The following is a 12,500-nucleotide window of genomic DNA, read 5'->3' as shown; positions in this document are numbered from 1 at the left end:
CAGATTTTATTGTGTAACGCCAGACGCCTTTATCAATGGCTAACAATTTAGGGCCGAACGTGTTAACATGAACAACCTAATCAAAAAAAAAACTATATCACCTAGTGTCACTTACAGATTCAACTCTGTCTAACGCCAGTCAATGACTCGATAAACCCTTTCGCCCCATAGGAGCGAAAGATTTGATCACAGTCTTACCAACCCAATACCACAGTAACACAACACCCACCTTCAAGCAAAACTGTAATTGGCGCTGTGATGTCCTGAGTTCTTGCTTGTTGAAACAACAATGTGCCATCGTCTAAGATACGCTGAACCTGGTTACCCCAGCGAACGATTCCTGATTTCATACAGAGAAATCTCAACATGATTGGCTAGTATTTAAAGTTGACATTATGGTAAGCAAGATAAAGTGTTAGCTCCAGTATAGGTGAACCTTTGCTGACGTCATTGTTTACATTTGTCTCATTAACATACGAGTTTGCTAACAGAAGGCATCATGTTATTCACAAATTGACTTCAAAAGGTAAAAGAACGCGCTACACTTTGTTAAATCTCCAATTGTAAGCCGTTTTGCTTTGATAACGAACGGCTTATTGCCAACTAAAACTGACACAGAGCGGTTTTCAATTGAGTGACGAAAGTAATTAGTGAATTGCTATGATGACCCGCTTTGACCACAGAGACAGGATAGCCACCTATGATTTGCTGGACAAATCGGAGTCATCACTACATAGACGCCGAAGTCTAAGAATTTGAGAATCAGGAATGGAGTTCTTGACTTGTGATGTCCTGTTACAATCTGTAGGTTTGTAGTGCACACTGGTACATAAATCGTTGCCACTGATATGAAAACTTTGATATCTAGGGAAGCCAATGAAGTTTCCGAAATTACGCATATATATGTATATTTAAGAGCCGGATGAGAGGAATTATTTGAGTTTATAAATTGATCGAGTCTCTTTTCTGCTGGATGAAATAGCACCGATGCAGTCGTCGATGTAGCGGCCGTACAGTTCAGGTTTTTGGCCATTATACTGATTAATAAAAAAATTGGTGTTCAACATATCCTACAAAAAGACTGGCATAGCTAGGTCCCATTCTTGTGCCAATCTGGAATAGCTACAGGATGACTCGAAAAGATGCCAGATACTTCTCTCTTATTGAGGAGTTTATTTAAAGTTTTTCCTATTCTTCCTAACGTCCAGTGGGAAAGGCAATTTTAATTTTAAAAACTATTGTAAACTCAACGTTTAACCACAAGAATATGAAGTTTTAAACAAAATGCTATTGACAACTTTTGTGACTCGTAAGTAAGTTAAGACCTTTGTGCAGATCGATACAACAACAGCAACCGCATTGGAGTGCGTCCAACATGTGATATACAGAAAACCGCTGACAAAATCTAGCTACGCAACATAGCAACCACTATCTGTATTTATTTTTTAATAATACAAGTAAATTTTTTTTCCCTTTGGCAAATTAGCCGACCGCCTCCATGCTTTTTGAACATGTGCAAAATTGTAAAGAATTCGGACTTTAAAATGAGATAGACTGCTCGCAGTACCTTCTGAGTCAACTGAATAGAGTGTAATGTGAAGTGCTAGATTTCTGAGTCAGTCGAACAGCCCGCTTTAGTCAGTCACGCAAGCGAGCCTAGGGGAGAATGGCGATAGAGCGAGATCACCATTCTCCCCTCGGCTCGTTTGCGTGACTGACTGAGGCGGGCGGTTCGACTGACTCAGAAGGGACTGCGTGCAGTCTAAAAATGAGACAATTTAGGCTCACACGCACTGAACAGAAAAAAACACAGTCGTTTGATTAACATGGCCTGTTTGTCAAGGAAACTTACCATTGGCAACATACAGGTCAAGATTGTCATCTGCCGGCCCAAATGCCTACAACACAAGGATCGCCTGGTCATTGACAAACTTTGAAGGCATTATTCGTTGCGCACCAATGTTCTCTTAAAGATTACGTCCATCACATTACCAGAAAATGCAAACGCTTAGAACCTTTAAGCACATTCCTACTGCACTGAGTAAGAATTACCAAGGCCGTTTTATAAACTTCATTCAAAATCGGCACAGAATTGCAACTTTTCACCGCTCTAGTCATAACAGTTTTTTACCAAAAAAAAAAAAAACGCTTCCAAAAAGCGGTTGATTTCCCTGGGAATAGGTGGATCGTAAAGACATTCCCTTTTATCCACTGCACATGTGCTTCAGGTTCAAAGGGGCTTATAGGAGGCAGGGTGGCCCAGTGGTTAGGGCGCTTGCCTTGAGATCCGGAGATCCCGGGTTCAAGACCCGCTCTGACTACTTCTTGAATTTGTTCCAGGTAGTCCCTGATTCAATTTCTTGGCCGCCCTTGTAAATAGCCAACTGGTTTGCCTCCGGCCAGCTGGGATTCTTAACTGTTGTTGTTGTTGTTCTGTTCCGTCGTTTCGTTGTGTTTCATTGACCCTGAAAAGCCCCTATGGGGAGCGGTCAATTAAGTATGTATGTATTTGTACATGTATGTATGTAAAGGTTAGCTTAAACGCTGAATTAGAGAATAAATTATAAAAGCGACCTTCAGATTGGAGTACGAGGACGAGTTCTCAGTTGTGAGCATGCGCATTCTTTAAACATTATGCGCGTGCTCAGTACAGAAAACGCGTACTCGTCTTCGTTCTCGTACTCTAATCTGAAGGTCGCTAAATAGTCCACGTGGTCGGAATATGACCATTGCAATAAAGATCCGTGAACTGCATGGGTTTTAGACAGAACGAATCTCTCTTTAGTGACAAAGAAAATTAATTTGCAATGGAAAATACCTTTTTTCCGTTTCTCAAGATTTTCAAGATTGACAATTTATACAATGCCCATATGCACGCTTCGCGGGTCTATCTCTATCTTGGCACTTGGACGGGAGACCGCATAGGTGGCTACCAACACTTAAGACGCAAGCCGCGGTCGATTAGCAAACAATTGCTGATTTAAACTCTGCCCCTTGGAAGCAAAAGCACGCTTTCTTACTCACCGGTTTAATATCGTGCTCCAGAGCATGGTAGAAGTCATCTCGTCTGATTACGATCTTTTCTGCAGCCTCAGGGTCAATCTCAAAATTGTTTTTTAACTGCAAAGCAACAAAAAGACTGAAATGGTCAATTTGTACCGCACACATGACTGCAGTGGAGACCCTTCCCTCGCCACGGGAGACCCAACGAGGCTTGAAACAGGTGTGAAATCACTTCGCCTCAGCCTTGCTGTAAAATCGACGACTTGGGAAATTCAATAAACTTACAGGCCTGTGAAAGGTAAAACTATTTCACACTTCGGATCGGTTTGAGCTTGCTCTCTGTTTTATCTTCCTCTACAATTGAACACTTTCCACCTATCGTTTGGACATCGATTTTAACTTCAGTCCAAATAAAACTCTGTACAAAGCCGTCCTTTGTTATCAATAGTTTTCCCTCGAGCTGTCTTTGTGATTATCAATTAGAATCACTTGGATAAAGAATACCAAACGGCCTTCACGGGCCCCACACTTTAAAGAATACACCATACACTAAATGTTCCTCATTTATATGCCGTTTATATCTTGCTGTGTTATATGGAGAGCTATATTACACCAGTCCTTTTAGCTACCAATTATATTAGAGTAGGATCTTTATCGTCGTTACACAGATGGCTTCATCATCACCATCATCGTCATATCTTTATTTACAGGCGGATTTTGGAGTAGCACGGTGAAGCTAGTACCTCCGAGCCATGATATATCAGAGAGGACAGACCACAACACCGGGAACTCCACTGCCTACTCTTTGCGAATAGTGTGTGGGTTCTTTTTACGTCCCACAGGGTTATGAATATTGAAGGTTGTGAGACAAAGTCTACGGTTTATTGTCCTTATCTGAGAAGACTAAAGAGTCTAACCATTTGAGGATGTCATTGGAAAGGGTAGCACTTTCTCCTCAGTTATGTTAAGACAGCGATCGCCACCCGTAGTCCGATGCTCAATCAGCCAGTCAGCTTGCTTGTATCTAAGACTATATAAATGTTTCCTTTCCTCTAATACCTGAATGAAGCGATTCATAGCAGTGGATTGTGCTGCTCGCACCAATCCCTCAATCTCAGCCCCAGTGAAATTCTTGGTTTGTGCTGCTAAATCAGCCAGGTCCACATCCGGAGCAAGAAGTTTGTGTTCCCTCATCTTTGCCGTGTGGATCTCGAGAATCCGAAGTCTTCCCGCTTCATCTGGCAAACCTTGAAAGGAAAGGAAAGAAGAAAAATGTTCTAATCTTGTAAGAATGGCAGGTACTGATTTTACTCCCTTAGAGGTCCATAACCTTACTCATTTGGCCTTGCCCCATCAGTTTAAGGGCCAGTTAGATTGGGCCCGTTTGCCAAACAAGAAGACGTGGAAAGCGAGCACTTAGCTCGAAAGTTAAACCTTGCTTCTGCAGCTCAAAGCCAAAATATCATCATCATTGAACATAGTCGCTTATGGTAATCGCCATATACGTCAGCACCAAATAATGAATTGATGGCTCGTAGTCTATTGTCTTATTGTCTTATTGTATCATTACATTTTTGACGACTACAATTAAGGGAAAACCCCTCGAGGTATGCATATGAAATCCGGATGAAACCCGTTGCTGACTCAAAACCACTTCCTTCTTTTCGTGGACAAACAGAAAGAATACGAGAATTTTTGTTATCGGTGTCTAGTTTTTCAGCTTTCGCCCCTGTTGTTGTCGAACGAACTTTCCAAAGTTTGAAAATGTTTGCACGCATAATTGCTTTTACACGCTTTCTGGCTAGATTAGCATCAAAAAAAGCGGAAACTGAGCTCCTTTATTACCATACCATACCGTACTTGATGAAAAGCAAATAGGATCCCTCAAAAAACGTCGTTTTTTGCACTAAACACACTTATAGTCTGAGCTTTCAACTGAAGTTTACAAATCACCCTGTAAAATGTCATGCTGCGCGCGTTGTCGTTTGAAATTATCAAAAAGTAATCTCGATTCTATTTCTGTAGAAACCGTTTCGCTGTAAAAGTAAGACGATTTCCGATCAATACAACTGGATTTCTATTGACGCCCTTGTTCATTCTTGCATCACGTCCTATATAGACAATAGAATAAAAAGTCAATTGTGGTTAATTTGTTGTTTCCTGGCTTTTGCACTGCTACTCGTCGTCAGCAAGACGCAACGATAGAAAATTTGATATCTCTTGCGTCTTCTTTGCAATCATTGGCAATTATCGGCGATTGGTCGGGGATGAACGTAAAGGTGTTTCCATTTACGCAAACTGTTTGTGATCAAGCTCTCGGAACGTGCTTGCGATTGTTTGCGACGGATCCGTATTCAGGCGAATTCGGGCCCGAATATTTAGCTTTTTGCGCAGTGGGAGTTACGAGCATATGGAACCAGCAGCCGAGGAGTTCCGCATGCTTTCACACGTGAGTAATCTTTCGTAACGTGGCGGGAAAACTGTAATCCGCGCTGGCCAGTTTCTCTTCAGTCTTTTTCTTTTTCAACTTATCATTTTATAAGGCAGTAAATTCCATAGAATCCGCTCACCGTTTCTGTTGTCACTATCTATTCTCTCCTTTTGCCTTATCCACAAGAAATAGTTTTCATTTTTGTTTTCGTCCAGAACTCCATTGCTTCTCAATATTTAGTAGCCCCAATGGCTAGTGGAAGCTTAGCCGAAACTGAAATTTCACTAGCCTGTGGTTAGTTGGCTACCGTTAATGTTGAGCCCTGGAATTTGCCTCAAATCGTGACATTGTCAGACTATCCATTTCAAGTTTTTTTTATGATGCAGGAATTATAATCGCTATCTTAGTCTGCTTCCCCAATTGCTCAACATCTCAAGACAACTACGACCTTAAAAACCTGCAAAAATTGTATTGAAATGCTTACACAATTTCTCTATAATTTTCACAACATCCCCTGCATGCCAATTTGCTTCCAACTCTTCCTGTCAGACTCTCCTTTCAAACTTCATGGGTGAATATAGATCCCAAGTCTTGTGTGCCTACCAGTCACAACCCCGTCTTGAAATACTCACCAATTTCAACTTGCACTTCAAATCGACCAGGGCAGAGCAAAGCATCGTCAATTAGGTCCCTTCTGTTCGTCATTCCTTGTTTTCAAAGCAAAAAAGGAACAGGAAAACTACCTTTAGCGATTTCAAATAATTCCATTCGTGCAGGATATAGCATGGTAATGCACTGTAGCGTGGGCGGGGAGCGCGTTTCTGATTGGTAAAAAAAATACTACGGCACGACGTGCAATTTTGACACCTTTAAAAACATCAACAATCGTGCCCATTGTAAATCAGGAAATGCACTCTTGTTCATTGCATTTGTATGCTAATCTCTTACCGATAAAGCAAATATCCATACACCGCATGGCTTTGTGATAATTTTATGCAGAAAATGCAAATAAAACTGAATTAGACTGTTTAGATTACTTACACTACCTAACCAATGTTGTTTTTGGAAAACAATATTAGTTAATAATGAATACGAAAATCAACCAACCATACTGTTTCTGTGGTTCGTATGTATGTATTGAGTGTGAAACTTACAGATAGTGAGTTGTCCGGATTGCAGACAATTACAGAGGAACCCCGTTAATACGGTCATCAACGGGCCTAAAAAATTGGGGAGGCCGTATTACCGGGGTAGGGTGAAATTCATGACTAAAGGGCCGTAATGACAAATATCGCATTTGCACTTCCAGAACAACTTTTCTCTTTAATATGCAAAAAGGATGTACGTACATTTATTGTAAAAAGTACTTGAAACTTTGCTTAGTAGGTAAAAAGTGTTCTGTTCGTTCTGAGCCAAAAATCAAAACAAGAACAGGCCCAGCTTACTATGCTTCTAAAAAATAGAAGTCACCATAATCACCCTGATCCGAAAGACTTTAGTTTCAATCATATTTTTGATGAAAGCACAATCATTTACTCCCTTCGGGATTTGCCTTACTGGATGTTACAGTAGTGTCAAGATCATGTTTGTAATGAAAACAGGAAGGAGTGTTGCTGACAATCAATCGGCTGTTCGATTACCGTGGTAATTTACAAATTAAGGTCAAGGAAATTAACATGTCACAAGTGTTTGGTTTTCTAAATTTAGCGGGAGTGGCCGCATTAACGGGGTGAAATTATAGAGGATTCTACTGTTTGGGATTTAAAATTGTGGCCGTTGGCCGTATTATAATTAATGGGTGACCACATTAACGAGGGTTTTCAATAAGAGAGTGTATGGCCGTTTTGCCGGGCCAAAAAAAGTGGCCGCGATAACGAGGTCACCGTATTACAGAGGTGGCCGTAAGGCGGGGTTCCATTGTGACTTGTTAAGTTTGCACCGTTCTTATCCATCCGTTGATTGGAGGCCTAATAAATATTGTATATCTAATAATCTACCAACAAACTCACCAATGAGAAGAACATTATTGAGTTGCTCGACACCATCAATCTACAACCAATCAGCAAAATGAAATTAAAGCGATTTTTGGACGAATAAGAAACAAAACGACGGGAGCATCATAAGGGGAAGGCTTAAAAAAAAAAAAAAAAAAAAAAAAAAAGCATAAAGTCGTCGACAATGGATACTACCACTTAACCAGTAGATTCCAAACGAGGATATAACAAATCAAAAAAGACATGAGTCGTAAAGCACAAATGATTTGTAAATCGCAGTATGGTCAGTCACGTTTCGGCGTCTTTTCTTGTCTGTAACAAAGTAATCAAATTCAGATGCGTTGAAATTGTGGGGAATAAACAAACAATAAGAACTGAATTGAGAGTGTATTTAATTGACTCTCATGGTATTCCGGAATAGGAATACATTGAAAAAAAGTTAGAAATCCTTTGTTTTCTCTGTCGAGATTCACATTAAAATGGTCAAACACCTGAAAAAATGCTATTTAAATTTTATGCATATTATCCTTGTTGCTTCAAAACACCAGACATACCGTTTTAAATAGGGAATAGGATCAATCGAACACACCCTAAGATCATCCGAGGCATGCCAGTGTAAGGCCTACAAAGGACTCTTATTTGTGCCTGACGCAACTTTGAGCCAAAGTCAACTTTGCCGAAATCAGCCACAACTTTAATTTGAGGAAAAGTCAACTTTGGCGTGGTCAAAATCAAATTTGAGCCGAAGAAATGCAACTTTGCCGAAGTCAGACAACTTTGAGGCGAAGTCAACTTAAGTCAAGGGAAAGACGAGCCCAAAGACCTGAAGGGTAATTCCCTTGAAATTGTTCTACCATCAAACTTTTTTGGAAACTTGGCATAAATAACGTTCATGATATGAACATTAAAAAAAATGCAATAAAAAATGAGGTCAATGTGCTTGTTTATGCGTCAGCAGGCCCTTAAAATGGGGTATTTTTACTGGTTGCGCGTTAAAAATTCGAATCACCTTCATACAGAATTAAGTCTTGGTTACTTCAAAGACACAAAATTTTATTTGAAAATAAAAGCAGTATTGCTTCATTTACACCGTTTTTGATCGGCTTGTTGTTGGAATAGTGCACTCTTTGGGACAGTTCCGTGGTTAGCTTGACGTCCTCGCCTTGGCCAAATACACCCAGTACGGAACTGTTTTCCAAAAATGTCATGTTCTAATATCAAACTTTTTTCTTCTTCAAATATGTTCTTTATTAGACTGTTCTTAGCAATTGCCAATACTTGAAAAAAAAAAAAAAAATCGGGGGATACCGTGGTTGTTTGAGAGAAAAGGAGCTATCGGGCTTAGTTTGAGGGAATTCTCTTACGTTTTGTACCCGGACGTGCTCATGTGCGCTCGCTAATGACGCGAAAATTGTGCGCAGTAGGGATGCGCAATGCAATACTAAGAAATTACCTTAAAACCCTTAGATAAACACTCAGGTTTTGGAAAAGTCACCTTCGTCAGCGACCCAGTTCCCTCCAGACCTACCTTCCTTAATGATAATAACTGTCGCTTTATTCGATGTTGACAGAAAAATCATCTTTTCCTTTACAGCAGAAAACTGCCAACCATTTATTTAAAAAAATTAAGCAAGTATGAAAACAACATACCTTCGCGAGCAACTGATTTACAATCGAGTCTTGTACTCCAGTACCCTCTGACTAAAACAAATAGAAAATTAGGCACGCATTGCGTACATGTGGTAGAGCAGTAACACAGCGCTATATTCCATGTTGTCAATTGAGCCTGCGTTTTGTTTTCCAGGAGATTCAAGTCGTCTCTGCGTAATATGTAGCTCTAATAGTACGCGATATTTTTTTGGTACCGTATATCATTATAATGCCATGGTAAATGTCTTAGGTTATTTAAGCAATAGACCACGCGTTTTTATGGTTTATAGGCTAATAAACCCCGCGGGGTGTTGATCGAACACGAGAAGAATTCGTAAATCACGAGCCGCAGGCGATTTACGAATTCTTCGAGTCTTCTTCCAACATCCCGCGTGGCTTATCATGCCTATAAACCATGGAAACTTGTGGTCTATTGCTTTTATATAATAATTCAGAAGACGCGCGATTTTTCCATGAGTTTACTGGCACAATATATGAAATATAGCTGATTGACCAATCAGAGCGCGCGCATTGATTTGGTTATTATATAAAGCCCCATAGAAAGATTGAAGAAATTATCGAGAAACAGTGGCTTCGAGGCCGACATATTGATCATTTCCAAGTTCCCTCACAACTTCTTTTCCATTATAAGTTTGAGCGTGCACTCAGAACGTCTGACAACGTTTTAATACAAACGTTCTCTGAAGTCAAGCCCTGCAGGGCGGGATTAGTATCTGGATGAGTGACCTCAAGAATATACCACTTTGTAACAGAAAGATAGGACCGAAAATTCTACTTTAACGCTAAAAAATGCGAACGAATCAGCAAGGTACAGATTTTGTTAGCCTGCTTTATGCAAAAAAAATATTGATGCAAAAGTAAATAAATATTGATACACAGTTTTTAGGAAGAGCAGAGGGCACTTCTCAGGACGGTCGATCGAGAATAAAATATTTTGCCATCAGCAACAAATTTGCCACATGAAAACAACATAAATTTTGAACGGCGAATATAAAAAGTTACCATCAGCGAAAAATGTTGTGGGAGATTTTTGTTATGTTAAATTTTTCTATTGTACTTTTGGCTACACAAGTAAATCGCAAAATCGAAAGTGACATCGAATTCAACGGGCGCCATGATAAAATTACCTTGTGTGTTTACTCGCGAAAAAAAATTATAAATCTGTGTCAAAATGATGGCAAGATACCGAGTTTTTGTTTTTGTTAGTTTGGTTTTCTTTTTTTCTTTCAAATGTTATAAAGTTTCACAAGAAATGGGCGAATTCAACACAAAGATCACAATTGCCCAATTCTTGAGGTTGACGATTTTTCCGCAAAATCAAAAATTTATTCTCCTAGACGAGGTTATTTATCACCAGGTAATTCCATCGTTTTGGAAATAGCAACTGCCTTATTATTCATCAGCGTCACAAATTCTTGCCGATTTTGGGGCTCATTTTGTTGAAATTCAAGCACGCTTCCAACAGGCCTGTTTATTTTTGTGACTTATGCACGCGCTGCGGGCCTATTGGCACCAGGGACGCTCTTACGCTCTTACACTCTTACAACCCGGTGACATAGAGTGTAGTGCATTTACACTGAGTGCACTACCACGACAACAAATTTTCTAGTCATCACAGTTTGTCTTCTAAACGAACGCTTTCGAAATACGAAACAGTCGATTTGTCTTGGATTACTTGCACATCTGTTTCATGCGTACACGGGGCTGTTGAATTTTATTTTTTTATTTTATTACTTTTTTTTGTTGGTTTAATGAATTCCAAATTCAGGAAACGATCTGATGTTTCCTCCAGCCCATAGTATCTCAAGGGAACTCTTTGGAAGAACAACTTCTCAATTTGTTGTCAAGAATCGCCTCACTCACAACCTTCATGGACGCAACCATTTTTAATGTTAATTTTAATATTTTTATTGTTAGGGTTGGGTTACGCATGCGTAATGTCGACAAGAGGTTATCGTTGTCAGCGCTAAGTTCGTTCAGTGTCCGCACACTAAGCGAAAATGTCGACCGAAAAGTCCACGACGAAAAAAAATCAAACATGTTTGATATTTAGCGCTACCTCCTCAGCGGCAAATGCGGATAAAAATCGACTCCGCACGCCGGGCGAATTATTCGCGGCGGAAATAGCGCCGCACTATTTTCGCCTAGTGTGCGGTCTGCTTAACGCAATGTTGTACTCAATTCAAATCCCCCGGGGTTAAGATTCTTTGTGTAGTGTATTTGAACGATATGGAAACACTCGAAACAAAACGTGTTTAAATTGGGTACAACATTGAGTTAGCCGATTTGGTATACTACAAGCATGTCTTTTCGTTTATTTAGGGTTGACTAAGATTTGAACCTCAGCCCTTTCTACACGATAGTCCAAAGCCCCGCCAGTTGAGAAAACATGTTGACATGGCATTTTTAGATCAGAGCTAAATTCCCGTTTCTTACGATCCGTTGGTTATAAAGCCTGGTTTTTACTAGCGATGCAAGCAAAAGCATAAGTAGTTTATGTTAAATGAAAACGAACGTCGACATAAGCTCAAACGCTGGGAATCTGGAACGAGAGTTTTAATTGGCCAGTCACGGCCGGACACAGTGAATTTCCTTGTGCTTATGCCATATTTCGTTTTGACAGGGCATCAGGCGAACACAAGCTCAAGTAAAGGGAAAAAATTGAACCGTGTGGTTGTGCTTGCGTCGAGGCCGTTTTAACGGTGATATAAGCGCTCTTGTGCTCACGTCGCTAGTTAAAACCAGGCTTTATTGTTTCAAAACAACTTCCTAAAAAGGAGCCAAAAAAGGTTTCTGTACAATACTCACATTATACATGTATCTTGATTTACAAACCGCATCAAACTCGTCAACGATGATCAGGTGTAACCCACTGTTGTCTCCGAACTAAATAACAGAGATCAAGGCGAAATCTAACATAACTGAAACATCGGAGTAAAATTTTGCTAGCTCTCTCATACAAACACAAAAAGCAAAACGTACGTGAAAATAAGACTAAATTAGGAAGACATTGGCTGGTAGATTGACTGAACCTCTCACTCGCACACGCACGTGCGAACGCACGCACGCACGCACGCCCGAACGCAAGCACGTTCGCTTACTCACTCACTCACTCAATCACTCACCACGACATTAAAAATGGGACTTAAGCCCCGTGCAACCGGAAGCAATAACTCCCAGTATTGTTGGGAGTTGTTGGTTCTGCAGATGTTGGATGGTGTTGGCAGTGTTATTCAAACGGACACAACAACTTCCAACATTGTTAGGAGTTGTTAATGATGCAGATGTTGGATGGTGTTGGCAGTTGTACACAAACGGACGCAACAATTCCCAACAATGCAAGGACGTGCAGTGTGCATAAGACTTAAGACTTTTTAAACTTACAAGATTCGGCTGCCACC

The 12,500-nt window shown here is 40.2% G+C and overlaps 1 protein-coding gene across 1 annotated transcript in view; it reads right to left on the bottom strand.

The window, feature by feature from the left end:
• LOC138011247 (vesicle-fusing ATPase-like) overlaps nucleotides 1-12,500 on the bottom strand; it is a 53,762-nt gene that overhangs the window by 12,606 nt on the left and 28,656 nt on the right. The window contains exons 10-17 of the mRNA XM_068858200.1: nucleotides 11,908-11,985; nucleotides 9,079-9,129; nucleotides 7,444-7,483; nucleotides 6,067-6,141; nucleotides 4,063-4,250; nucleotides 3,025-3,120; nucleotides 1,853-1,898; nucleotides 230-340 (exon numbers count right to left, since the gene is read on the bottom strand). Of these exons, the coding sequence (XP_068714301.1) occupies nucleotides 230-340; nucleotides 1,853-1,898; nucleotides 3,025-3,120; nucleotides 4,063-4,250; nucleotides 6,067-6,141; nucleotides 7,444-7,483; nucleotides 9,079-9,129; nucleotides 11,908-11,985 (685 nt within the window). The remainder of the gene's footprint in view (nucleotides 1-229; nucleotides 341-1,852; nucleotides 1,899-3,024; nucleotides 3,121-4,062; nucleotides 4,251-6,066; nucleotides 6,142-7,443; nucleotides 7,484-9,078; nucleotides 9,130-11,907; nucleotides 11,986-12,500) is intronic.

Source organism: Montipora foliosa, chromosome 7 (assembly GCF_036669935.1).
Source record: "Montipora foliosa isolate CH-2021 chromosome 7, ASM3666993v2, whole genome shotgun sequence".
NCBI lineage: Eukaryota > Metazoa > Cnidaria > Anthozoa > Scleractinia > Acroporidae > Montipora > Montipora foliosa.
The sequence above is the reverse complement of the archived record's forward strand: the minus strand, read 5'-3'. Positions and strand labels throughout refer to the sequence as shown.